Source organism: Peromyscus leucopus, chromosome 8b (genome assembly GCF_004664715.2).
Source record: "Peromyscus leucopus breed LL Stock chromosome 8b, UCI_PerLeu_2.1, whole genome shotgun sequence".
NCBI lineage: Eukaryota > Metazoa > Chordata > Mammalia > Rodentia > Cricetidae > Peromyscus > Peromyscus leucopus.
The window spans coordinates 55,854,437-55,879,804 of record NC_051086.1 but is presented as its reverse complement, the minus strand read 5'-3'; the positions used below and the strand labels follow the sequence as shown (position 1 = coordinate 55,879,804).

The 25,368-nt window shown below is 51.2% G+C and overlaps 1 protein-coding gene across 1 annotated transcript; it reads left to right on the top strand.

The window, feature by feature from the left end:
- Window positions 1-24,908, top strand: Slc13a5 (solute carrier family 13 member 5). Its single transcript, XM_028888736.2, has 13 exons — window positions 1-242; window positions 606-726; window positions 5,374-5,502; window positions 5,774-5,910; window positions 7,094-7,281; window positions 8,290-8,458; window positions 9,889-10,011; window positions 14,748-14,972; window positions 15,868-15,968; window positions 17,018-17,136; window positions 19,153-19,314; window positions 21,665-21,802; window positions 23,288-24,908. The coding sequence occupies exons 1-13, from the start codon at window positions 148-150 to the stop codon at window positions 23,417-23,419; spliced, it is 1,839 nt and encodes a 612-aa protein (XP_028744569.2). The 5' UTR covers window positions 1-147; the 3' UTR covers window positions 23,420-24,908.
- The last annotated feature ends 460 nt before the right edge of the window (window positions 24,909-25,368 follow it).

The following is a 25,368-nucleotide window of genomic DNA, read 5'->3' as shown; positions in this document are numbered from 1 at the left end:
CCAGGTGCGAGAGGGCACGAGGATGGAAATGGGTTCTATGTCTAGAGTAGGGCTAACGCAAGGGAGCCAGCGGATCCCGGAGGTGAGGGGACAGCGGTGGCCCAGGGATCAGCCACCGCCTCTAGGAGACACCCCTCCAGGATCGGGATGAGAAGGAGAGAGCTCTGGAGAGAGAAGCTTGAGAAACCTACAGGCCGGTGGAGCTTTTCATCTGGGACCCTTCGGAGCCCAGGAGAGAGCAGGTTCGGGTACAGGAAGGGTCCTCACGCTTAAGCTGGCAGAAATGACCTGCACACCCTATGTAGTGCCGGCGTCCAGAGCAGCGTCAAAGGTCTTGGCGAGCGATGAGGTGCCAAGGTCCAGTCCCTCCACAGAGGCCTGGTGCCAAACACTGGAGTCTGCAGACGCCTCTCTCCGCCGCGGGGTGGCAGAGTCCCGGGACAGATGCGCCCCCACGGACCCTGAGGGGTGGCTCCGCCCGGGGACCGCAGGGAGGCCCCGCCATAGGGGGCGGGGTTGTAGCCGCCCCCAATCCGGTGGGACCGCGCGGCCCCCTTTTAAGCTCGCGGAGCTTCTAGCAGCCTCTCAATCTTCTCTCCCGCCAGTCTGTCTCCCTTCCGCACGATGGCCTCTGTGAAGACTTATGTGACCAAGTTGAAGTCCTTCGTGATTTTGTTCTTCTCCCCGATTCTGCTGCTTCCACTCATCATTCTGATACCTGACAAGGTCAGTTGCGTGTCTGGACAGCCCGGCGGAACTCGGGTGCCCAGTACAATAACGGGCACCGAACCCGAGAAAGCCGAGAATGGAATGCACGGATTCCCCCGCGGGGACAAGCTCCCCTGGGGTGCGTGCTCAGATGCTCGAGGCACCAGATGGGGGGTTTGCCCTGCAAAGACTCTGAGGGACGCAGAGACCCTAAAGGTGAACACGTCCGAGAGTGCACCGATTGTAGGGCGCAATTATCTTTCGGGCAAACACGGAGACCTGGACGTTAGGACAGATCTGAACCAAACAGAGCCTGTCACAGACTTAGCCTCTGACTCAGTATCTCCCCCAAGAATGCAAAGCCAGCGCTGTCCCAGCTTAAAGATGCTGCCAGTAGGGACTCTGAGGGCTGGGCTTTCCTGCGGTGTCTCTAATTTAGAGAATAGACATTACCAGCTGTAGATGCCTTCAGTCAGGGACCCACAGGAAAAGAGCATCACCTGTGTGGATCCTGCCTCTGTCACATTATGGCTCTGATTTTTGAGGCTCAGTTTCCCCATCCATGATCTATATTTCTTTCCAGCTCAGAAACCAAGGAAGCTACTCTGAGTCCCAAATCCTGCTGCAGCCTGAAAGGCAGGTCGGGCTTGGTCTCCATTGCCCACTGCCTGCTGTGGCTGTGGCAGGAGGCGGAACACGTTCCCAGAGCTCACGCCTTGGGTGGCATGGCACTGGGTTGCAGGGAAGCGGCGTCCCATGCATGCCCTGGCCTCCTAATGCTCCTGGGAGGAAGGGAGAGAATGAATGGCCTTGGCTGCAGGGCAGAGGAGGGGCGGGAGCCCTGGCCCGACTCTCTCGGGCTGTGTGCAGCCAGTTTGGCGAGGCCAGAGCTCTTTGAAGCCTTTTGTGGCTGCTGGCTGCTCCTTCTTCCATTCCCTCTTCCAGCCCTTTCACTCTCCGCCCAGACAGGAAACCTTGCTCGGATTCTGCTTCCCCTCCACAGGCAGGTTTGGGAAACAGTGGCACTCTCCAGGGAATGTTTTGAGAGGAGAGGAGTGCACTCCTCTTCACTTTACATCGTGCCTTTCACCAAGACCCTGGGCTCTCCGGGTCTGGGTGCTTTGATGGGTACAATGGGGTGATTGGATTCAGACACTTCAAGGCTTTGAGAGTAAAGGGGGATCATTCTGGTTCCTAGGATGGGGGAAGGGAATGTCCTGAGCAGAGGCCCCACAGGGGCCAAGGAGAGCAGGTCAACTCTCTTCAGTTGCCGCACTGTTAGTGAGCATCCACAGAGATCCGGGTCTGTTCTTGTCTGAGGGAGGGAGCCAGGCTAGGAAGCTGTGATTTTAGCTCTGCTGGTGTGTGTGTGGGGGGAGTGATGTTCCCTGGAATAATTATAGTCGCTTGGTTGACCTTCCTGGTAGAGGACAGTATAATTAGGACCCCACTTTATCCCTGGCGCATGTACACACACACACACACACACACACACACACACACACACACACACACACAGAGAGAGAGAGAGAGAGATTAAATAACAGCGTGCCAGGTTCCCAACTAGGGTGTATGTGTGTATACCCTGAGAATGAAGATTGGGGGACTAGGAGACCATAGTGAAGGTTCTTCCAAAAGCTGCCTCCCTGCACCTTCCCTCCAACTGGATTAGCTACCGGGAGCCTGGGCCCTTGGCTTCCCGTTTTCTCCCTCTGTGCCACGGTTTTGATCACCATCAAAGAGCACCCTGCCCCCACTCACCATGCCGCCCTCATTGTGCAAGAAAACTCAGAGATACACAATACTCACAGGAGCGAGAGAAGTCAGCGAAACCCTAAACACCGCTGTCCCAACCCGATGATGGCTCCCAGAACACACTGCCCTCTGTGGCTCATGGCCCCTCTTCAGGCGCTCTTCCTTCTCTTCCACCTGCTTGCTTCTAGGCCCTCCTCTCTGGTCCACTTTTCCTACCCTTTCTCTGAGTCCTCCTCTGCTTTTAAAACTCGTTTTAATAACGCTGGTGACAAGTTTCATCGCTTATTTTGTTGAACTTGTGAGAAATTCTTATTTCCACAAGTATAAAGTAAACTAAGTTACCCTCATTGCCTTATTATTGTTTTGATGGACAGCTCTCCAAATACCAATCAATTGATCTCATGTTTGCATGCACACACACACACACACACACACACACACACACACACACACACACGGTGGGGGGAGAGTAGTTTTGCCTACTTCATTTTCATTCTGCAATGTGTAATGAGCCATATAAGGACATTCTATTCAACACTGGAACTACCATTGTGGCTCAAATCAGATTACATCACATAGTGATGTCATAGCCACATCACTTTGGCTTAGTTGACAATAAAGATATCACCTAAGGGCACGTGGATTAGAACAAGCCCCTTGCTGACTGATGTATGAGTGCTGGCTGATGAACACAGCCCTGGCTGATTCCACTGTGCACAGGTGCCTCCCGACCCTTCTGTGTGCTAAGCTCTTTTAAACTCCAGTGCCTACTTTGAGCTCATTTTCTGTTGCTTTTCCAGACACCTTCTCAGTGGAAGGGAAGTGCAGGACATGTACTTAGAATTCATCATCTTCTCCAAGGTTGTTACTGCCTCCGTAGATATTTGTGTTTTGTTTGTGTGTGTACTTGTGCATTTGGAGGTCAGAGATCAACATCAGGTGGTGTTTCCTCAGCTCCTATCCATTTTGTTTCTTAAGACAGGATCCTCAGTGGCTCAGATCTGGCCATCCAGTGAGCTAAATCCCCAACCCTTGTCTCCACATTCTTAATGCTGGTACATGTGTGTGACACACCTAGTGTTTTCATTTGTTCTAGGGATCAAGTTCAGGTCCCCATGCTTACATGGTAAGCACTTTCCTGTCTCAGCTCTCTCTCCTGCGACCCCCATCCCCCAGACTTTTCCAACATCCTTTTCCTACTCTGCACTCTCCACTGACACTTGTGAGTCTAGATTAGGAAGGGTCGAGTGTGTCGGTTGATTATTCAGGGCTGAGACATCTGGACAAATTGCTAATGGGTGGAGATGAGGCCGTTAACCTTGTGTCCCATCTTCTTCAAGGGACGGTGAAAACGGTCATAGGATATCTACAGCCTGAGTTCAGAGAATAAAGGCTATTAAGGAGTTTCTGGGTGTCACACATCCTGTAATTTATAGATAAGGATGGGAAATGAGTCCAAAAAGGAACCAAGATTGGGAAGAGGAGGGGAGACTTGTGAATGACATTTTTTTTTTTTTTAAGAATTGCTATACCATGAACACAGGCCAACTTTCAGCATTATTACTTAAAATTTCTCCACAGCATATCTTTTTATTATCCATGCCCAGAAGAAACCTCCTCTACCGCCCATCCCAGGAGCTCATGCACAGTGGCTTTCAATCAGTATCCATCCTATAGGAGAGAAAGGGAAGGTTCCCCTTTGCTCTCTGACCATAGACTGATAAATGAGGAGAAAAGATCTACAATATAAAGATATTCATTGCTCACAAGAAATAAGTCCCTCCCCACAAGCCCATAGTGACTCCAAAGCTCACAAACCCTGTTCCAAAGGGGAGGGGAACCATGGGACTGTAGGAAGTTTTAGGGGAATACTAAATGATTTCTAGAGTAACCAGTTAGTTTAAAGAAACAAATAGTGGCCAGGGACAAAGTCCATTGGGTCCCTCAGAATAGACAATGAAACAGTGCAATAGACTGTGAAGTGGAGGGCAATGGAATGTGACAAGTGTTTCTAAGGTATGTTGACAGACTTTGTGTTTTTGGTTTTTGTGTGATTAATAGCTTTTTGTTGTTATTGTTTATTCTCACTTTGTAGTCCAACCTATCGTGCAGCTCACTATACAGGCCAAGCTGACCTCAGACTTGCAAAGTTCCTCCTACCTCAGCCTCTAGATGCTGGATTATAGGCATGCTCCACCATGCCCTGCTCAGACCTCAGTCTTCCTCACTGCCTTGTGAGTTTAGTTAATGAAGACTCAGAGAAGGGGTCAGAGACGATTGTTTCTTATTGCTAGGACCCAACTTGAAGCAGACACACAGCCTAAGAGCAGGACCTCTTCCAGAATCTATTGTCTTCTACCTTCTTCCTTCAGTTCAAAATAATCAGCCTTTCAGGAGACGGCCTTTTGGGATGGCAGTCCCTGAAGTCCTTCAGTCTTCTCTCCTGCCCATAGCAGGGAATGTATAGATTATGGCGACAACTCTTTGTTGTCATGACTAGAGAGAATGCTACTGCTGTCTGTTGGCTGGAGGACAAGGTGAAGCTAAAATATCCCACTCTGTAGAGAAGAGTCCCCACATCAAGGACCTGTCTCTGCTCCAAATGTCAGTGCACGGGATCGGGGAACCCTGCTCCAGTCAATAGGGAGGTGTCCTGGGCTGTTTATGGGGTGCAATCTTTCTTTGAAAACATTTGTTTGTTTATGGTGGTGCTAGGACTGCAGAGCAGGAAGGATGGAGGCAGGGAAAGGCTGGACTTGGGGGCGAGCTGCCTCTTCGTGTCTGCCCTGAGCCTTAGAGAGCCACACTCTTCAGGAGCAGGGCGTAGGCTTCTCCATCACAGCTGCCCCCCCCCCCATGAAGCTGGGATGCAGAAGGGAAGCCTTCCAGACCTCAGAACTGTCTCTTCAGTTTGCCAGGTGCGCCTATGTTATCATCCTCATGGCCATCTACTGGTGCACAGACGTCATCCCGGTGGCCATCACCTCCCTCCTGCCTGCCTTGCTCTTCCCACTTTTGAAGGTACTGGACTCCAAGCAGGTGAGTAAGCTGAGCAAGAGCCGGTGGCTTCTGGTCCTCCCATGTACTTTCCTCCTTCTCTGAGCCCCTCTGAGCTTCCAAGGCCTAGCGATAGCTACAGAATTCTAGTAGTGGATCCCTCGAGGACAAGTACGGAGACAGATCCTTCCAAGCTACCTTTGAAATCAGTATCTGGCTTACTTAGCTGTCTAGGGGACTTGGGTAGCAGCCTTGGCCCCAAGTAGTATGTGATTGGTGATTGCCCTGACGGGGCACCCCTGCCACCCTTCAGGTGTGTATGCAGTACATGAAGGACACCAACATGCTCTTCCTGGGAAGCCTCACTGTGGCCGTGGCTGTGGAGCGCTGGAAACTTCATAAGAGAATTGCCCTGAGAATGCTGCTCTATGTGGGGACCCAGCCCTCACAGTAAGTACATCTTCTTTCTTTGGCCACAGAGGAAGATCTCTGCTTAGATCTTTGGGATTTAGGAGAGGAGAGGCTCTATGTAAGATAGTGGGAATCTTCTAGATTTATGTAGAAAGCTAATCTGCCTACATGCGGGGCTTGGTCTACCACACCCTGAGTCTTGCTAAGGCAGACCAAATGCTAAATGGGAATTTCTTAGACCCACAGCTGAGTTTGGGGTCTCTTTCTGGCCCACCAGCTGGCAGCATAGATACCAGCAATGTTTGTGAGAAGAGGGGTCACAGAGAATCTATATAGTGACTTTTCTCATGTCTGTGACAAAATTCCTAAGAGGAAAAACTTAAAGGAAGAAAGAATTACTTTAGCTTATAGCTTTGCACGGTGACCAGTCCATGGTTGATCAGTCTTATATACCTCAGTAGAATGCCATGGTGGCAGAAGTGTGTGGTAGCAGAAATTTACCTACATCAGACAGGAAGCAAGAGAGGGAGCCAAGAGCCAGAGGTCATGGCAAGATACACCACCAAGGACAAGTCCCCATGACATACTCCTTCCGGTCAGGCCCCACCTCTTTTCTATTATTTGAGAACTTCATAGGTGCACATACCGTGTTTTAATCAAACCCACCTCACCCCCCACCCCCACCCCAGTTCCTCTGCTATCCGCCATGTGCCCTGTGGTGTTGTAGGGATGATACAAATGATACAGGAGGAACCAACCGCTTTCTGATTGGACTCAAGGACTTCTCCAAAAGATGGAACTCATGTCTATACCATTAACTGGGCTCCAAGTGTGTGGCTGGCTAGGCCATAGGCTCCGCTTCTTCTGTTTTACCACCTCCCAGTAATGCCATCACATTATAAGTCCATTGAGGGTTTAATCTGTTCATTCACTATGCTGGAGCCCTCATGATCTCCTGGTCTGTCCTTCACGGTCACACTCAGAAGTATACTTTCTGACCAGGCCTTCCTTAATCCAGTCCAGCTGATGATGCAAATCAACTGTCACAGAGAGGAAGGAGGTCAGGGAAGATGGGGGAGGGGGAGAAGAGAGCTGCCCAGCCAGCCACCCCGCGTTGGCACACCTGGTCTTGAGTTGACAGGAAGGGTGGCTTCCAGCACCTAGTTGTGCCCTGGGATGTGGCACTGGGACTCTGGCTTTCCTCTCTGCCCCTCCTCTGCAGGCTGATGCTGGGCTTTATGTTTGTCACGGCCTTCCTGTCCATGTGGATCAGCAATACTGCCACCACAGCCATGATGATGCCCATTGTGGAGGCCATGCTGGAGCAAATAGTAGCCACGCACGCAGCTTTGGATACCTGCCAGGGGACACTAGAGCTGTCAGACAAGGCCAAGGCCGGCGAGTTTCCAGGTACACGCGGGCTTAGTACAGCCGTGGCCTTCCCTGCTGTTGCCGGATGCTATGGCTGCTTCCTGTCTCCCGGTCTCCCTGTACCATTCCCTAAGCGTGCATAGAGGGGGAAAATAGGGAAGTCATTTTTAGTATTGGGGTTTGGGTCATCACATAAAAGAAAGGTCCTTTACTCGTGCTTAGAGCATTGCATTATTTAGCCAGAGATCATAACTGGTCCCTTGATAAAAAGTATCGAGTATTCATTTGATAATTTACTTAGGCATCATTGAGCACCCAATGGATGCTCCTCACCCTTGCTACTCTTGTTTTCTTTGGGGCTGCCTTCTCGGCTCTCCTTAAGCAGGTCACCCCTTGCTCTACTCCTACAGGTCTGGGGTTTGCTTCCTACTAGGCTCGGGACTTAGAAGATGCAGGATAGGTTCCCGCTTCACCCTCTGCCTACTCGCTCTTCTTCCCCAGGACTCTGCACGGGAGGAGCTCAGGAACTGTGGCAACCGCCTGGTTTCTAGGCCCCGGGGGAGGTTCTGGCCACATGGACCTGACCAGGCACACTCTGGCCACTGACTCTTCGTGGAGCCCAGTGGGATGACCTAAGTGGGCATGATCGCCCAAGCCAACTGCTTCGGGAGAAGCCTTAGGCAGGCTGGATAGCATGGCGGCTCAGAGAGCGAGGGCCCCACTAGGAGGAGAGGCATCTGAGGTAGACTGAGGCACCCTTGGATTCAGGGAGTGGCTTGAGCAACAAACAGGAAGGAACCAGGAAATGGGGACATATGCCTCAAGTTTCTGGGCTTGGCAAGTATGTGGAGGATACCTAGGGAAGCCATGTGAAGGGATTGTGGGAAGGCAGATGGGGCCTGACGGTGATTTGGGGCTGGAGCTGTGGAATACATGTGTACCTGGCAAGGTGAGTGCCTGGCCTCATGTTAGTGGCAGAGTAAAGAGCTTTGAGTGGCTGGGTGGCCTTCACAGCGGACATGGCTAACAGCCCCATGTCCACCCTAGGAAACCAGGTGATGTTTGAAGACATCACTGTGCAGAAGCAGGAAGATGAAGACACAAAGAACATGTACAAGGCTATGCACCTATGTGTGTGCTATGCAGCCAGCATTGGGGGTACGGCCACCTTGACCGGGACGGGACCCAACGTGGTGCTCCTGGGCCAGATGCAGGAGTGAGTCATGGCTGTGCCTTCAGGAGACATCAGCATGGGTTTCTGGGGCTGGGGGTGCTTACTCAGCTCTCTTTTCCTCCTGTCTTGGCTCTGGAGCCATCAGTCTAGTAGGGAGGGAGGATGAACCCATAGAGTCTCCGTGTCCCTGCATTCCTGCACCCACTAAGAGTCCTCCCAGGGAATGGAGACCTGGTGTCCTGGAGCTCGTGGACAAGGCTGCTTTCTGCCATGGGGCAAGTCCAACTTTTTCCAATGGCTCAGGGCTTCTATCAGACAGGGAGTGTGGCTCGGACTCTGCGCTAATATCGTAGGAGACGACAGTGGGCTGAATTCACAGAAAACGGACAGCTCTAAAAGAGCCCTTCCCAGCTCACTAACACTGACTATAATGGCCAGGGTCCTGTGATCTTTGAGGTCTATAGATGGCAGAGAGAGTTGGGGTTGGGCTACCCATCGCCTTGCAGTCTCCTTCACTATAGTCCCACTAATTAAGTATCCCGCTGAGGCCTTGAGGGCATTTACAAGGGTAGCCTAGAAGTGTCCATCTTTGACCGCAAAGGGACATAGGCTGTGAGGATCCCATGTGTGGACTCTGCCTTGTGCTGGGTGGGCTTGGAAGACCGTGGAGGGGAGAGAAGTCAGGGCCCCACCATGGGCTTTTCATGGTCTGCGGGAGGTGCTAGGTACAGGGCTCTTCAGGCAGCCCGGCAAATAATGTGTTAACTGAAGTATGTACAAATTATTATGGTAAGGAGCAAAAAGGGAACGGTGCCTCTTTTGTGTAGACAAGAGCTCTGGACAGAGGTGGGGAGGGCAGCTGGCACTGGGCGGAGGTATAAAGGGCAGCAGCCAGCCAGTCAGGCCAAGAGCTTGAGATTTAACAGCCAGGGTCTTTTGATCCTGAAAGTGTTCTCTGTGATCACAACCCTAGGACTTTCCCTTAAATTCCATTGCAAAAAAGCAGCCTCCCCCGGGCTGAGCGGAGGAAGGCCTGAGTGGGATTTGATATCCTCGAGCTAAACAGGGCTAGAAGGGAGCATAGGGAGGCAGAGCCTAGGTTGGGAGGAAGGCAGGGCTCGGAGAACATCTTTCCAGTCCACAGAGAAGTCCCCCGCAGAAACACACCCAGTGAGGTTTCAGAGGGATCCCTGAAGCTGTCAGTCAGATCGTATGCACGTGTGGCAGAGGTGTGCTTTTTCCAGAGACTGGGCTGTACTTCCACGAGACATGCAGCAGGGTCTGTTTCCCACACAACTGTCCCTAGTCATTCGTTCTTCAGTCTTACCTCTTGCTGAGGCCATGTTCTGGGGTCCCCAACCATGATGAACTCTGGTGCCTGGACCCATCCGTCTCTCAGGGTTCAGCTGCCTGGCCTGCTCCCCACAGCTCAGCATGGCAGTGGAGGTACAGACCAGCCTTTCTCCTTTCAGATTGTTTCCTGACAGTAAAGAAGTCCTGAATTTTGCTTCTTGGTTTGGATATGCCTTCCCCAACATGCTGATCATGCTGGTGCTGTCCTGGCTGTGGCTCCATTGCTTTTACATGGGATCCAAGTAAGTGTGGGGCGGCTCTCTGGCTAGCATCTGGTGGTGCCAGACTCCTGCACCAAGCCCCTCAGCCCTGGGCCAGTCTGCAAAGTTCTTCCACCAGGCCCTGTTTCTCCAGCCTGACCTGCCGGCTTGCTCTTCTGTTTCTGTCATGCCTGGAGGCTGGCTCCAACTTTGTATGTGCTCTTCCTTCAGCCCTGAGGGAGAGTTCTACCTTTCGCCTCCTCACCTCCCCAGCCCGGAAGGCCAGCTCCAGGGCTACCCTTTTCCCAGCTTTCCCTCTCTGCCACTCCGTTAGAATAACGCATTTTTCTGAGCCACTGCTGGGTGTGTTCCATCCCCGTGATTTGACTGACACCTGTCCTCACGCTCTGATGCTCCCCCTTCCCCTTGACTGTGAACCAGGGTCCCCTCTGACTCCTACATGTCTCCCAGTCAGGGAACAAGAGCAGGTGTGCCATCTTGGTGGGCTAAAGTAATTGAAAGAGAAGGCTGTCTCCACGTGCCAAGCCAACACCGCCGGCTGGACACATTACCACTTAGTCACGTGGGTCTAGTAGGCTAGGTCACAGCAGTCCTCTTGATCATTCTGTGTTAGTCTACGTTCAGACCGTCACTAAATGCCTGGGGTATTCCCAGTAGTGTAGCAGGCCTGGAAAGTTTGCCTTCCTATTCCCAGCACACTGTCAAGTTCACCCAGAGTCACCCTTGATGCAGTCGGACTTTGGACAGAAACTATGACGTGGGGCTGACAAATAGCTTCCCCGTCTCCACCTCAGCCAGGGTTTCTCTGTGTAACCCTGGCTGTCCTGGAGATCTGCCTGCCTCTGCCTTCCCCAGCGCCCGGCTAAGCTGTTGTTTTAAAAGATATAAATGTACCAGCGGCACAAAGGTGACCCTGCCACCCTGGCAGGGAAGACAGTTAGGAACCACCAGGGAGCCTGAACCCAGAAAAAAAAAAATGGGTGTCTCTGACCCCAGGGAAGAGACTTGGTAGAAAGGGCCTAGGAACCTCTGACTTCATGGGGGGAAATGAGACATTTAAAAAAAAAATCCATTTTTCTTCTGAAAGAGGAACCATTTTCACAAAATTACATTTTCAAATTGCTACACATATCAGAGGAATTTCAACAGCACGTACTAGCATCAGGCAGTGTTTCCCACCAGCCACCCACCCTCCCTGTGTCCAGACTCCTCTCCCCCCCCTAAAAAAAGGGGAAGCATTGATAAGAGCTCTCTTCACTCAGCTTCTTGAATGCGCACCAGGACTCGTGTCCTGCTGTTCACTCACAGCCATCCGGCAGGGGCGGGCTGATCAGCAGACGGTCCCTTGAGCCCGCTGCAGGTTGACTGACATCTGTGTTGCCTCATGAGGAAGTAGGAATTAAAGTGACTATCAGGTGTGGTGGTACAAGCCTGAAATCCCAGCCTTCAGGAGCCTGAGGTAGGAGGATTGTGAGTTCCAGACTCGCCTGGACTATACAGTTAGACCTTGTCCCAAACATAAAAACATAGGGCCAGCAATGGCCCAGGCAGTCACTGGAGAAAGGCACTTGCAGCCAAGCCTGATGATCTGAGTTCCATTCCCCAATACTCACATGGTTGGAGAGACCTGATCCTCCAAGTTGTCCTCCATGCGTGTGCTGTAGCATGTGCGCGCGGCGCACCACAACACACCACACACACACGCACACACACGCACACACACACGCACACACACACACCCCCCCCCCCCCCCCCCCCCCCCCACACCACACACACACACACACACACACACACACACAGAGGCATGAAAGCATGCATACACAAATAAATGTAATAGACAGATAAACAGCCCCCCAAGGGTCAAGGGTGTGGCCCAATGGTGGAGCATTTCCGTGGTACAAGGCTCTGGATTCTATCATCAGCACTGACAAAAGAAAAGAATAGAAGGAAGGAAGGGAGGAAAGAAGGGAGAGAGGGAGGGAGGAAGGAAGGAAGGAAGGAAGAAAGGAAGGAAGGAAGAAGAAAGAGAGAGAGACGCATTGCATGCCAGACACTATTTTAAGCACTCTACATTTATGAATTAATCTTCATGACAACCTGTGAGGTAAGGGCTAGTATATATACAGTATACAGCACCGAAGTGGTAGGCCTAGGATTGGAGTCCAGTCAGTCAGTCGGCTCCAGAGCCTGTGCCAAAGGTTGCTGTTCTGGTGTTAGAAGGATGACCTATGGCCTTGGGTTTCCATAAAATGCTAAGGTCAAATGTGCAGAGGGAGTTGGCTGGGCAGCAATCCTATCAGGGCACCACCAGCTTCCCAACCAGAGTCTCACAGCTGACACAGGCCCCCTGCCCCCCAAAGCTTGGCCGACAACCCAGCTAGGGCTCCGCCCAGTTCTGCACATCTTCTACTGCTCTTGTGGGCCACGAGAAGCCTGAGCAGCATCTGCCAGGGATATATCAGGACTTCTGGCTGCAAGCAGGAGAGAAGCAGGGCCATCTTCTACCCCAGTCCTCCTTGGCATACCGCGCTCACTGGGACGCCAAGTGCAGCGTGGCTCACAGGTAGCCTGATTTCCATTCCAGATCCCCAAGGGAGAGAACAAACAGCTCAGCAGACATAGAAGCAGTCCTCTCTCTGTCTTAGGCCATGCCCCACCACGTACCAGAACCTGGTGATCACTCCATGCATCTGCGGCTTCCTGGACCAGGTCTGGAGAAGCCAGGAATCACATTTCCCAGTCACAGAAGGTGCCTCTACTGTTCCTTGTGTCTTGATCATTCTTAAGATTCTCATCTGAAGATGGATAGCAGACCCAAGGTTTTGCTCGAGTTTATAGACAGGTCACAGACCTTCACCCAGGACCGACCGATAGGAATGATGTGGCATGTTAGAGCTGTCTTGCACTCAGGCATCCCAACTGGCCTCAGCCAAAGATGGGACAAATGTTCTTTCTGAGAGTTCTTCCTTCTGGCACCATGGGGAGGCACTCGTGGACCCAGGGATCCCTCCCACTCTCTGTGGCTCTGCAGCATACCCAGTGCCCTCTGATGCACCAGGCTGGAGGCCATTCTTCTGCAGAAGGGCACTGTGGTCCCTAACCCAGCTCCAGGATATCCACAGGATCGAGCGGCCACCAGATGAAATGAACCCAGAGGAGGTGCTCGGTTAAACTGGGCAAGGGTGGGGGGGGGCGGTTCAGTGTCACCGCTGTGGGGGCCAGCATCAGAAGGCTGAATATTCCACACAGTCCTGGAGTCTGTGCTGTCAGGAACTTCTCATCAGCACCAGCTGGGCCCAGGTTTCTCACTGCCCATCCCATGCTAGGCAACCAGAAATGCCAAGGCCACCCCTTATCCTGGAATGTAGGAGTCGCCAGAGCAGCTCCGAAGTCTCTGAGATGGCCAGTCAGTGCTTAGAAGAGCATAGACTCTGGAGCCAGCGATGGCAGACGGGTCCCCACCGGTGACAGCAGGGCCAGCCAGCCCCGCACCGGAGGATCTTATGAGGGAGGCCTTCCCCAGTTCAGTGCGGAGGCCCCAGCTGCTTCTGCAGACATAGGAGGCTCACTGCTGCCCCCTTCCTGGTCCTCAAGGACCTCAGGAGGTCAAGTGCTGATGACCTAGTGTCTGTGGGAGGCGGCCATGCCACTGGCACTGACATTGTCCTCAAAGGTGGTTCACATCTAGCATGGCTGTCGGAACCAAACAATTTGCATCAGCCTAGAACCCCTGGGGATTTTGTGCTGAGCCCTGAAAGGGTTCTGGAGGAGAGGGCTCTCCTGGGACAACGCTTTTGGCCTTGCCTTGCTGTTTTGAGGCCAACAGAGGTGGGGCATAGGTGTGACATGTCCTCTGAGAAGAACTTGGGGCCTGCATTTTATTCTTTGCTATCTCCATTCACCTACTCCACGCAGCCCAGTTGCCTTTTTCGAAAAATCCCCCTCCTTCCTGCCATTTCAAGCCACCTCCCCAGGGGAGTCGGTGCAAGCCACCCTGGTAGGCCCATCTCCCAATGGAACACCTTGAAGGGACCATCCCAACGTAGAGCCTCGGCTGGCCTCCTTCCTGTCTCAGCCAGAGCTGCTGCCTACCCTAGGTCTCCTGAGACCTGTCTAATTCTGTCCAGTTCTGGCCAATTCTGTCAGGGCCCTCTCCTTTCTCCGACCCTCTGGAAGCATTAGACATAGTTCCAGCACTGGGGAAGGCAGCTCCAGGCTAGTAACGGGAAGAGGAAAGCTTGGGGATCACGTGAGGATTGTGTGAGTCCAGATCCTGTAGGCTCTAGAACTTCCTGTAGCCTCCTTCCTGGGGACCCTGGAGCCCAGTCTGTCTCCCCTCTGCTAACGGCTACATCAGCTTTGCTGATGAACACCATTGACATGTTCCATCTCCCACTCAGCCTTCTAACCACCCCTTTCCATCTGCTGCTGTCCTTGTGACCTGGCCGAGACGGTGGCACATCTGCTTTGTACCACCTTATCCTCAGCTTTGGAGGTGTTCCTGGGGTTGTGCTCTGGGCCCTCAGCCTCGACCTTTCAACAGTCTCTACCTGAGATGATCTGGGGTGGGATGGGGTGGGGGGAAGCAGGGGAGCAGATGAAAATCAGAGGAGGAACGAGGGAGGGCTGGACCCATGCAGGCTCCAGAGCAGTCAGGACGCAGGGTGGTGTATCTGGCCACAGCATTCTGCTGTGAGTCGGTCAGACTCTACCCCCGAGTCATTCCATCCGCCTTGCTCTCCCCTCATCCTTCCAAGGTCTGTATTTAAAAAATCTTGCATCTGCTGCGGGCAGAAGAAGCAGAGCACCAAGAAGCTGGCCTTCAAGGTGCTGCAGGAGGAGCACAAGAAGCTGGGGCCCTTGACCTACCCCGAATACAACGTGCTCTTCTGCTTTGTTCTGCTTATCATCCTATGGTTCACCCGAGACCCCGGCTTCACGCCTGGCTGGCTGTCCATTGCCTGGGTGGACGGAAGGACCAAGTAAGTTGACGACGTGGAGGAAGGCCTTTTAGTTTAGGACAATGCTGTCTAAGTGCCACTGTTCTCAGCAACAGGAAGCAAGAGGAGGGTGCAACTTGGGCCCTAGGTTCTGGAGCTAGGCTTTAGAGGAACGTTCTGTGGGCTCCATTCTTTCGCTATCCAGCTTGATGGTGAAGCTGCAGGTGCGTGTGTTTCTGTGGCTCCCTCAGGTCCCACAGAGGGTTGAACAAAAAAAAAAAAAAAAAGAAAAGAAAAAAAAAAAAGCTTGTTGAGCAGGGTGGCCAGAGCCCTGGTACGGTTTAAATGGGCTGGAGTAGGTCTCTTAGAGCCTTGGTTTCTGACATCTTCCTTTCTTATCTTTCTTTAGAACCTATCTTAGATGCCTCAAGGTTACTTGGAAACTTAGTGGGAGCGAAGTATATGTGGTTTCTCCCCGGGCTTTGATGGGGAAGCATGCAAGAAAGGTCGAGGGATGATTATCCTGGACAAGGCAGAAGATGTGAGCGAGGAGGTGGCCGCCCCGCAACTGGCTACTCCATCTTAGTTACTTGGTTTAGCCACAGAGTCCATGAGGTCCAGTGAATCCAGAAGTCTAAAACTCCTGGCTAAGAAATCAGGAAGTTCGCCCATGGAGCAGTGCAGGTTGATGTGTGTGGTGGAGGATGAGGTTCTGGTGAGGGGCAGAGACGCTCACCCAAAGTTGGTGGCCAAGAATTTCAAGGTATTGGCTATAGCAAGGCTCAGCTTCCCACCCCACTCCTAACCTTGATTCTTGGGCCTAGAATGGACTAGAGTCCATTTCCTCCTGAAGGAGCATTTAGATACGGAAGTGCGGGTCGGGGCAAATTTGTGGTGTGACGGTCACTGAGTTCCTTACCTGTGCTTCCCCGTGTAGTTATGTCACTGACGCCACAGTGGCCATCTTTGTGGCCATCTTGCTTTTCATTGTACCTTCCCAGAAGCCCAAGTTCAACTTCAGCAGCCAGACTGAGGAAGGTAAGTCTTCTTCTCTCATGGCTTTTTACAGTTATCATGATCGGGGTCCTGAGAGCAAAGGATCCCCATGGGGTAGTTCCTGGGTCTAGAGGGCAGAGAATCCTGTCCTCCTGAACATGATTGGCTCCATTACAAAGCCTAGGGAAATTTTTAAAAACATTTTTAAAGACATGTAGATTCTCTTTTTGTATCGCAATATTTGAAATCTTATTTACACATCCTGGCAGGCACAGAAAGTGTTTCAGATTCTCCATAATATTTTTTCTCCCTTCCTGTTTTTGTGATGCGCGTACATACTGTAAAGTTGTCTAAGCACACGACAGCCTGAACCCTGCCTCTTTGTTATTTTGAGTTTTTACGTTGGCTCGGAACTTCTTTGTCAACATTCCCACTATGCTACAGCTGCTAAGGTGACCTTCTTCAACACTTTATCACATAAAAGGACCCTGTAATCTTCCTGCTCTGGAGTATTTTGGCGTTTTTTTTTTTTTTCTTTAAAAAATTTTAACACCCCCTCCCTCGCACACGCGCGCATGTGCGTGTGTGTGTGTGTGTGTGTGTGTGTGTGTGTGTGTGTGTGTGCCATGGTGCATGTGTGGAGGTGAGAGGACATCTCTTGGGAGTTGTCTCAGGCTTGGTGAGAAGCACCTTTTCTCCCTATTCCATCTCACCAGCCCTGAACTTTTCATTGTGTTAAATATTCTGGATACAGCTTTTTCTTTGAAGCTGTTTCTTTAGGCTAAATCCCTAGCAGCGTTACTGTCATGGTAAAAGAATAGAGATGCCTTTAAATGCTTAATAACTTTTTTTAAAAAAATATATGACCAAATGGCTTTCTGAAAAGGTGGTTCCAACTTAACTATGCCCTTAGCCAAGCATATAACCAAATCCTCCCCAACAAGCAGTACAGTGATTATTGCAAATTGTAGCTACTATGCAGGTATACAGTGGTACCTCGTGATCTTTATTGGCTAATTTCTTCTGATTACATCTCTTGCTTTCTAATGTACATGTGCACGTATGAACATGCGTGTTCTTTTTCTTCACAGAAAGGAAAATTCCGTTCTATCCCCCACCACTGCTGGATTGGAAGTACACCCAAGAGAAAATGCCCTGGAGCATAGTGCTGCTCCTCGGGGGAGGCTTTGCTATGGCAAAAGGATGTGAGGTACTTGTCCAGCTCTAGGTGGCCCTTGAATTCTACTAAGAGGTGGCAGACATCACACCATCCACCCCGCTTCCATCCCTGGGCCATCTGTCACCACAGAACTGCATATTCTTTAAGCAGGGGACGCTGTGCTGCCACCGCAAACAGGGTCACGAAGGGGGAAGCAGGGCAGCATGAGAGAGGCAGAAGATGCTGTAGCCTTGAGGAATCCTAGGGAAGTCTCTCTGAGCCCTCCTGAGTATTCTCACCACGACCTTTGGGTCCTCTACTTGTTTCACTCCTTGTTGAGATGGTTTTAGAATTTCAAAACTTTTTTCTAGCTAAGTACTTAGCAGCATAGGAAAAGACCAGTTTTTAAGGGAAAACACAATTTAACAGTCTCCTGAGCAGAAGGTGCTGAGCTAGCTTGGGGCTGCTATCATCCACCCATGTGGCCCATCCTCTCCCCTGGCTCCCTCTGGCTTCTGGTTCTCTCTGGCTCTCCCGTTCTCTCTCTCTTTCCTCCCTCCCTTTCTCCCCCTTTCTCTCCCTCCCATCCTTCCCACCCCACTCATTCACCCTTCCTCTCTTCTTAGTTCTTCCTTCCTCATCATCCATTCTATCCATGTACACATCCATCCAACACATCCATCCATCTTTCCATCCATCCAGGAACGTAACGTAACAGATAGACTTGGCCTGCACTGTGTTTAATGTTTCCTCAGCATCTAGGGCAAAGCCTGGTGCACAGGAATACACGCATGTTCTTTCTTTAGTGCTGGGGATCAAGCCCCCACAAAACACTGTACCACTGAACCCTATCCACAGCCTAACATGCAGATCATATGTTGATATAAGTTAATACATGTTTCAGATGAACAGATCCACCAGTGTAGTTACCTCTCATGCCACCATTCCTCCACCCACCAATCCATTTCTCCATCTGGCATTTTCTTTTACGTATCCAACATTCCTAGTGATAGACCAGGCACAGAAGTTATAGAAGACATCGAGACATAGTATGTGTTTTTGAAGACTTCACAGTCTAGAGACTTGGGGGCATCTACAAGAGCCTTTTGGGAAGAAGCTGACATAAGATCAAAGAGGTCCCTGGTTGAGGCAGTGAGGTTGGAGAGGCCAGCCAAAGCCAGCATTTGAAGGCCTGGTTTCAGGATAGCAGGCGTGGCCTTGATTCTGAAGGCAAAGAGAAACAGCCAGGAGAGACTTGGTCAGATGGACATCCTGAGTCTGGAGTGGTGGTCGGAGACCCGCAGGGCTAGAGAAGAACCAGTGGGCTCTCTGCAGTCTTCATCTAACCCATCCCCTGAACTTGGCCACTTTCTCCTTGACACTTGCTGCCGTTTTGATTGCCAGGATCCCTCTTTCCCTGCCTCCCTTCTTCCACTGCCCCTCCTCAGCCTCCTCCACTGGCTCTTCTTCAGTTCTCCCACAGATGGGATCATTTTCCAAGGCTCTGCCCTTGGCCTCTTGTCTATCTGCTTTCTGCTCTTGTCATCCTATTCCAGAGCTTCAAGGCTAAATCCTCAACTGCTCAGGCCATTCTGCCAAGCCTTGAGAATGCGGAAGACTAAGGGAAGAAGGTGGATAGGAGGCATCTAGGGTGACCTGTGACTGCTGGGTACCAGGAATTAGCAGGTCATTATATATATTATATATATGATCTCCCAGCAGCAATGGCAGGTGGATCCATTCACTAGTTAGGGATCCCAGAGAAAGAAGCAGATTCTGGACTGAAGAAGAGGAACCTAGGCTGGGGCATGTTGAACCTGATGCGCTCACAGGACATTCCGACAGAAACTTCCAGATAACATCTGATGTTTGAATCTAGTTACTAGACCAACTGAGCCACAAGCTAAGTTGTAGGAACCAAAATATTGAGGAGGATGAAAATTGTAGGGCTGGATCAGATTACCTACGTGCAAGAGAGGGGATTGGGGATGGGGTGGACTGAGCTCCCTGGATCCTGGAGGAACTGTAAAGCAGGAGCCCTGAAATGGTGTCTTCTGTGATCCCCAGGCTTCTGGGCTCTCTGAGTGGATGGCAAGACATATGGAGCCCTTGAACTCAATGAAGCCTTCCACCATTACCCTGGTCCTGTCCTGTCTTATTGCTCTGATCACAGAGTGCACAAGCAATGTGGCCACCACCACCTTGTTCCTGCCTATCTTTGCCGCCATGGTAAGTAAGTCTGCTGGAGACAGGAAGAACACTTCACGGGAAGTTGTTGAACCCGTGACCATTTCCTGAGAGGCAGGAAAATTAGGATCCCAAGCCTCACCAGGCTTGAATACTCAGATATGGCCCTGGCTCTGATGTGGTCTTGTGCACACTTGATGAGCCTGGCCCCGAGGCCTCTCTCACTGCTTTGTTCATTCTTTGTATTCCTTCGCACCTGCCCATAGCACCAAATGTGCACCAGGTGTGCATACGTTATCGCATCAGGTGAGAGAGATGGTTTGGGAGACGGAGGCAGGATAGGGTGGTTGCAGGGCCAAAGTGACTTAGTGAGACCCGGTCTCAGGGAAAAAAAAAAAAAAGACTAGGGATATAGTTCAGTGGTAAAGCATTTGTCTGGCATGTGTAAGGTCCTGGATTCAATCCTCAGTTAGACACACACACACACACACACACACACACCAATAACACCACAACTGTTATATTAATCTAACTACCTGGGTTATTTTTCAAGTTAGTTAGAAGAGGGCATATGTCACTGGCTGAGACCACAGAAAGAAGCCCAGGGGATGTAGAACTGGAGAATGGAAGGATTGGATAGGTCTTTCTGCCAAGAGGAGGAGAGGGCACGCCTGACTAGAGGAAGGGCTGATGACTGTTGATTCCAGGGCAAACTCAGCTGTGAGCTGGGAACTGAGGAGGAAGCAAAGCCTGTGGGGAAATTGGCTGTCACCCGTTCTTACGTTCCCGCTGTCATTCACTAAGAGCAGCACTGACCTCAGGGAGTTCAGGAAAAGCCAGAAGACCTGAGCCCCATCCCAGAGGTGTGCTGAGAGTCCCCCAAACCGTACATGATCCACAGAGCCCTGGAGAGGAACAGGGAAAGGCTGTGGTTAGTCCGAGCTCAGAGACAAAGCTAAATTCCCATCCAAGCAGCCTGGGGCATCCAGTTCAAAAGAGCAAATCTGAATGGTTTTTCCTCCTATTGCTTGGGAAGGCCGAGGTGTTTGAAGCAGCAGGGGAGCGGTCTCCTTCCCTGAGCAGGCTGCCCAGGCAAGGGCTAAGGAAGTAGAGAAGGAAGAGGTGGAGGAGGAGAACTGGAGAGGAGAACAGGAGGAGGAAGAAGACAGGCTGAGGAGGACAGGGAGCAAAGGGAGCAGGAATGGGGGAAGAGGGAATCTTTTGGTGCTGGGCATGCAGGGCGATGCTCCTCTCTTAAGCAAAGGCCTTAGCTTTGTCATCGCCTGTGAACCCTATGAGCACAAACAGCCCCAGCTAGGCAAATACAGGCTTTAACCTAAGGAGGTAGCTGGGACCTTTGAAAGTAAGCTCTTCTATGGGGCCGGAAAGATAGATCAGTGGTTAAGAGTTTTGGTTATTCTTTCAGAGACCCCAAGTTCAGTTCCCAGCACCCACATTAGGCTTAGAACCATCTGTAACTCTAGTGCCAGGGGATCCAGCACCCTCTTCTGGCATCCTCAGGCACTGCATGCACATGATGCACAGATATATATATTCAGGCACTCATAAAATAAAAATTAAAAAACAAATCTCAAAAAAGGAAGAGGCTCTTCTAGAGGCAAAATTTCTGAGTAAAATTGCCCAGAACTACCATGAAGGCCCTTCATGTTCCTGGACATCCACACGTAGAAAGTGAACAGTGGTGAGCATTCAGCTGAGTGACACTGTTTGCAAACACCATCCTGCTCTTGCTAGCCAGTGAGTCAGTTTCCTGTGTTCTGATGTTAAATCATTACAGTGAAATTTCTGTAGACGTGTTTGCACATGGAAATACACATATACATGATAAAGAGTCCCTTTGATAGCTGTTAAAATTATGTTATTTATTTATTCACTAAATGTACGACGAATGCCAACTCTGTTCCAGTAGATGTAGTAGAATTTTAAAGTGTAGAACCAAAAAGGCAGATACCAGGTTCCCAATACAAAGCAATCCCAGGGGAGCATTTGCAGGTGAGAAGGACTGACTCTAGCTTCAGACTGCCTCTGTCTGTGACAAGGCAGGCATACGGCTCATGGGACATTTTAAGATTCAGTGCAATCCAAACAAAGGTTCCGTATGGCCTCCGGCTTACAGCAAGTGCCCTCCCACAAAACATGTGGACTAAACTGAGGGGCTCCAGAAAAGCATCCAGGGGAGGTGGCCTCTGAGCTCAGCCTTTTGTGGTCAGTAGTTGTCATGTAGAGAGGTGTGAAGTTCAGAGGGGCTAGCCAGACACAGTCGTGAAGGTTACAGTTGTGGACTGTAACCCGGGCCTCAGGGAATGCATCGGAGGTATGGCCTGTGGGCTCCTGTGTGTCCTTTGCTGTGAGCTCCTGTGTGTCTCTCCAGGCTCGATCCATCGGCATCCATCCACTGTACGTCATGATTCCCTGCGCCATGAGTGCATCCCTCGCCTTCATGTTGCCTGTGGCCACCCCGCCTAACGCCATCGTGTTCGCCTATGGACACCTCAAAATTGTTGACATGGTAAAAGCTCCTTTTATCTGCTCCTCTTGGATGATGTTGGTGTAAGTGATGTGTCCCGTTGGTGAATGGTGTGTGAGTTCCAAAAAGGATGGCATGTGGGGCTGGGGAGACAGTTTAGTTGGTAAACTGCTTCCTGGGCAGGCATGAGGGCCTGGGTTTGGATTCTCAGCACCTGCACAAAAAGCCAGGAAGGGTGGGGCCTGCCCTGTAACCCCAGGACTTGGGTGGTGAAATAGAAGGATCTCAGGGGCTCCTTGACCAGCCGGTATTGCCAGATTAGTGAACTTCAGGCTCGGCTTCATAAAGCAGAGGGCTGGAGAGGTGGCTTGGTGGTTAAGAGTACTCACTGTTCTTACAGAGGACCCAGGTCCAGTTCCCAGCACCCACATAGTGGCTCACAGCGGTCTATAGCTCTTCGGGCACCAGGCACGTACATTGTGCCCCCACACATATGCAGGCAAAACATTCAGACGCATAAAATGAATCTGACAAATGGAAAGGAAGATAACACCAGCTTCTGGCCCCCAGACATGCAAGCATGAGCAAGTACACCTGCACACACACACACACACACACACACACACACACACACACACACAACACACACAACGGAAAGAACAACAGAAGGACCTCATGTGATCTGAGAGTACCACAGAACACCTAGACCTATTTGACATTTTTATTTATGGTGCAGCCTTTCTTATTTATGGAAATGATTTCATATGAGTTCTGTTCCCATGGAAGGTCCTATCTGCAGAAACCTTTGTGGGTCCTAGGGAAGTCCTGGCTGAACACTTGGAAGGGATGGAGTGGGGCCCTCACAGGACAGAAGAATTCACAACTAGTAAGAACCCTCAGGACATCCAGGAGGGGGATGGTAGTCAGAAAGGCTTGTGCAGTGTCTAAAGAGGGGATGCCTGATGAGGAGCCCATTTGCTTGGGGTCAGTGATGTCTTGGAAGCAAACACAGTCACAGACAGAGTTTTCCAAGCCAGGTTTGGCTTTCTCACCTCTGATGGGCGAAGAGCGACTCTGTGGCTCTGGGCCCGGGATGAGTGAGTAGGTGAACTGGGGAGTCAGACTGGTGCTTACCTGAGGCACTCTGAGACTCCACCCTGAGTTTTCTTTAAGCACGTGGATCCCAGAAAACACATGTTGCAAATTTGATTCTGAGCCCCAGCAAAAAAGTTCATGCTAGAGCGTTGGAGTGACGGCTCATGAGTGTTAGGAAAGCCTGCAGCCTGGGCGGCAGGAAGAGCTGGAGGGTCACAAGAAGTGGCAGATGTCTCACATCATCTCTTGAAGTCACTTTCCGATGCCATAATGGGTACAGAGACCCTACCTGTGCTGACTCCTTCCCGGGGTTTCCTTCAGCAACAATGACACTGAACTGCTTTGTCTGGGGATGAGAGGGGGCCCGGAATGTAGGAACCCAAGGTCCAGACAAGACCTGAGTTGCTGACTGATCCTCTTTTTATTCTATAGGTAAAGACAGGAGTCATGATGAACATCATTGGAGTTGCATGTGTGTTTTTGTCAGTTAACACCTGGGGACGGTCCTTGTTTAAGTTGGATGAGTTCCCCGACTGGGCTAATTCAACAAGTATTAACACTTAGGAAAAGCCGCAGCAGAACAAGCATGGCCCCCCCACCCCCTCCCACCCTTCTGAGGACTATGATCCTCCGGCGCACCTTGCACAGAGCACTGGTGCTCATACCCCAGTGTGATCCAATGACGCCAACACCCTAGAAGATCTAGCCAGTTAGCCACCTCTTTCTCCAGGCTGATTCAGAGATGGCAATGGGCGACTGGAAGAGAAGTAAGGGAGTCCCTTTGAGAGGCCACGGGCTTCATCTTTCCCAGGACCCCGCCATCCCCTCTGGGACAGACAGGAAACAGAGGGACCAGGACTCAAGATCCTGTACCACGTGGCTTTGAAAGACTACTTGGTCCCATGCTGGGCTTTGGTTCTCACATCCTTGTTCCCGTGGTGTCCTCGGGGGATTAGATCAGCAGGATAAGAGCCCAGCCCCATGTGCCACCTCTGGATGCCCCAGATCATCTCTGTCACTGAACTCTGATCTTGAGCAGCTTCCCACCGCCAGAGTGAGAGCGGGAGTCAAGGCTTCCTGAAGACTTAGACCCTACATGGCGCCATCACTCATGGCTGAGCAACCTGAGGTGCTAACATCACGACATCCCTGCTCACCCTTGACGGACCCGCCCCCTACTTGTCTTGTTTCATATTAATTAACAATTCAAACCCCTTTCCCAGCTCCCCACTGAGCCTCCTTCTACTCCGAGATCCCTTTATTGTCTTGGCCAGAAGCTGCTCACACCCCTGGCGGAGGTAAAAGCCCAGTTTTTCCAGGGAGCTCAGTTTGGTTCTTCTGGGAATGCTCTTCCTGCCAGACCAGACCAGTACAGCTGGGATCACACTCTGAGGATGGACAATGGTTTTTGGTGGTTGGTATCCAAGGGGCTTACCTAAGTCTCCCCTCAGCTAGACCTGGAGCAGCTTCAACAGCTCATTTCCAAGGACTGGACCACTGCAGTTGGTCTGTCCTGTTGGAGTTGGAGCTCCTCAGGAAGGCCTTTCCCTTGCAAGCTGTGCACTGTGGCCAGGCCTGGTGGCAACAGAGCGTGGTTGAGACTGAGTGATGTCCGGTGGTCCCCGAGCAGTCGGACCCCACCAGAGGAAATCAGTTGACCTGAGAGTATGGGGAATTACTCCAGAGTGTCCATGGGAACCCACAGGACCCCTCAAATGAAAGGGAGACAGGGAAGGAAGCTCCCCCTTGTCCCTCAGTGACACTCTCTTCCCTACTTATATTGCTCTGAAAAGAAGCACTGGAGGGTAGATAAGGTCCATGGGTGTCATTTTTCTGGGCAGAAGACAGTATGGGGACCCAAGGAATCCCCATCAAAATCCAAGTATGTGCCTGGTTCCTTGGGAGGGTAACTCCTGACCACACTGTTGAAGGCTTACCCTTGTCAAATAATCTGTCTGCTATGGAAAGTTCCAGTGGGCTGACTGGTCTGTGATTTTGTGCCTTGTGGAGGAGACAGAGGGAGGTAGATGAATAAACAGTTATTCTCTGTCCACCTCCTGGGTGCCTGGCCTTCCTGGACATGGTGAATCTACCAGTTATCATATTCCATATTTGTGGCTACCCTGTGAGACAGCCAGCATTAGGATCCTCAGTTGTCCTAGAAGAAAAAAAACAAGGCTTAGAGTAGCCAGAGGACAAGTTCTAAGTCCAATTAGTGGCAGTTCTGGTTCCAATAAAGATAAATCCCTTTCTCCTTCCTCTAGCCACGAAAGGCCTTGGCCTTATTGGGTTTATAGGGAAAGGTGGGTGGCTGAGAGCTTACCCAGGAAAGATCTCTGAACACGAGGCCTTCCAGTTGCCCCCTCTGAGATGGGCTCAGGAGAGGGCTGAAGCAGACAGAGCTGGTCCTTTCCCTAAAACTCTCCCTTAGGAGAAGTCTGACAGAAATGGTGACCATCACGTCGCATTGACGGCCTCTCTTTATGCAAATCACTGATCTCCACAGCCCTGTT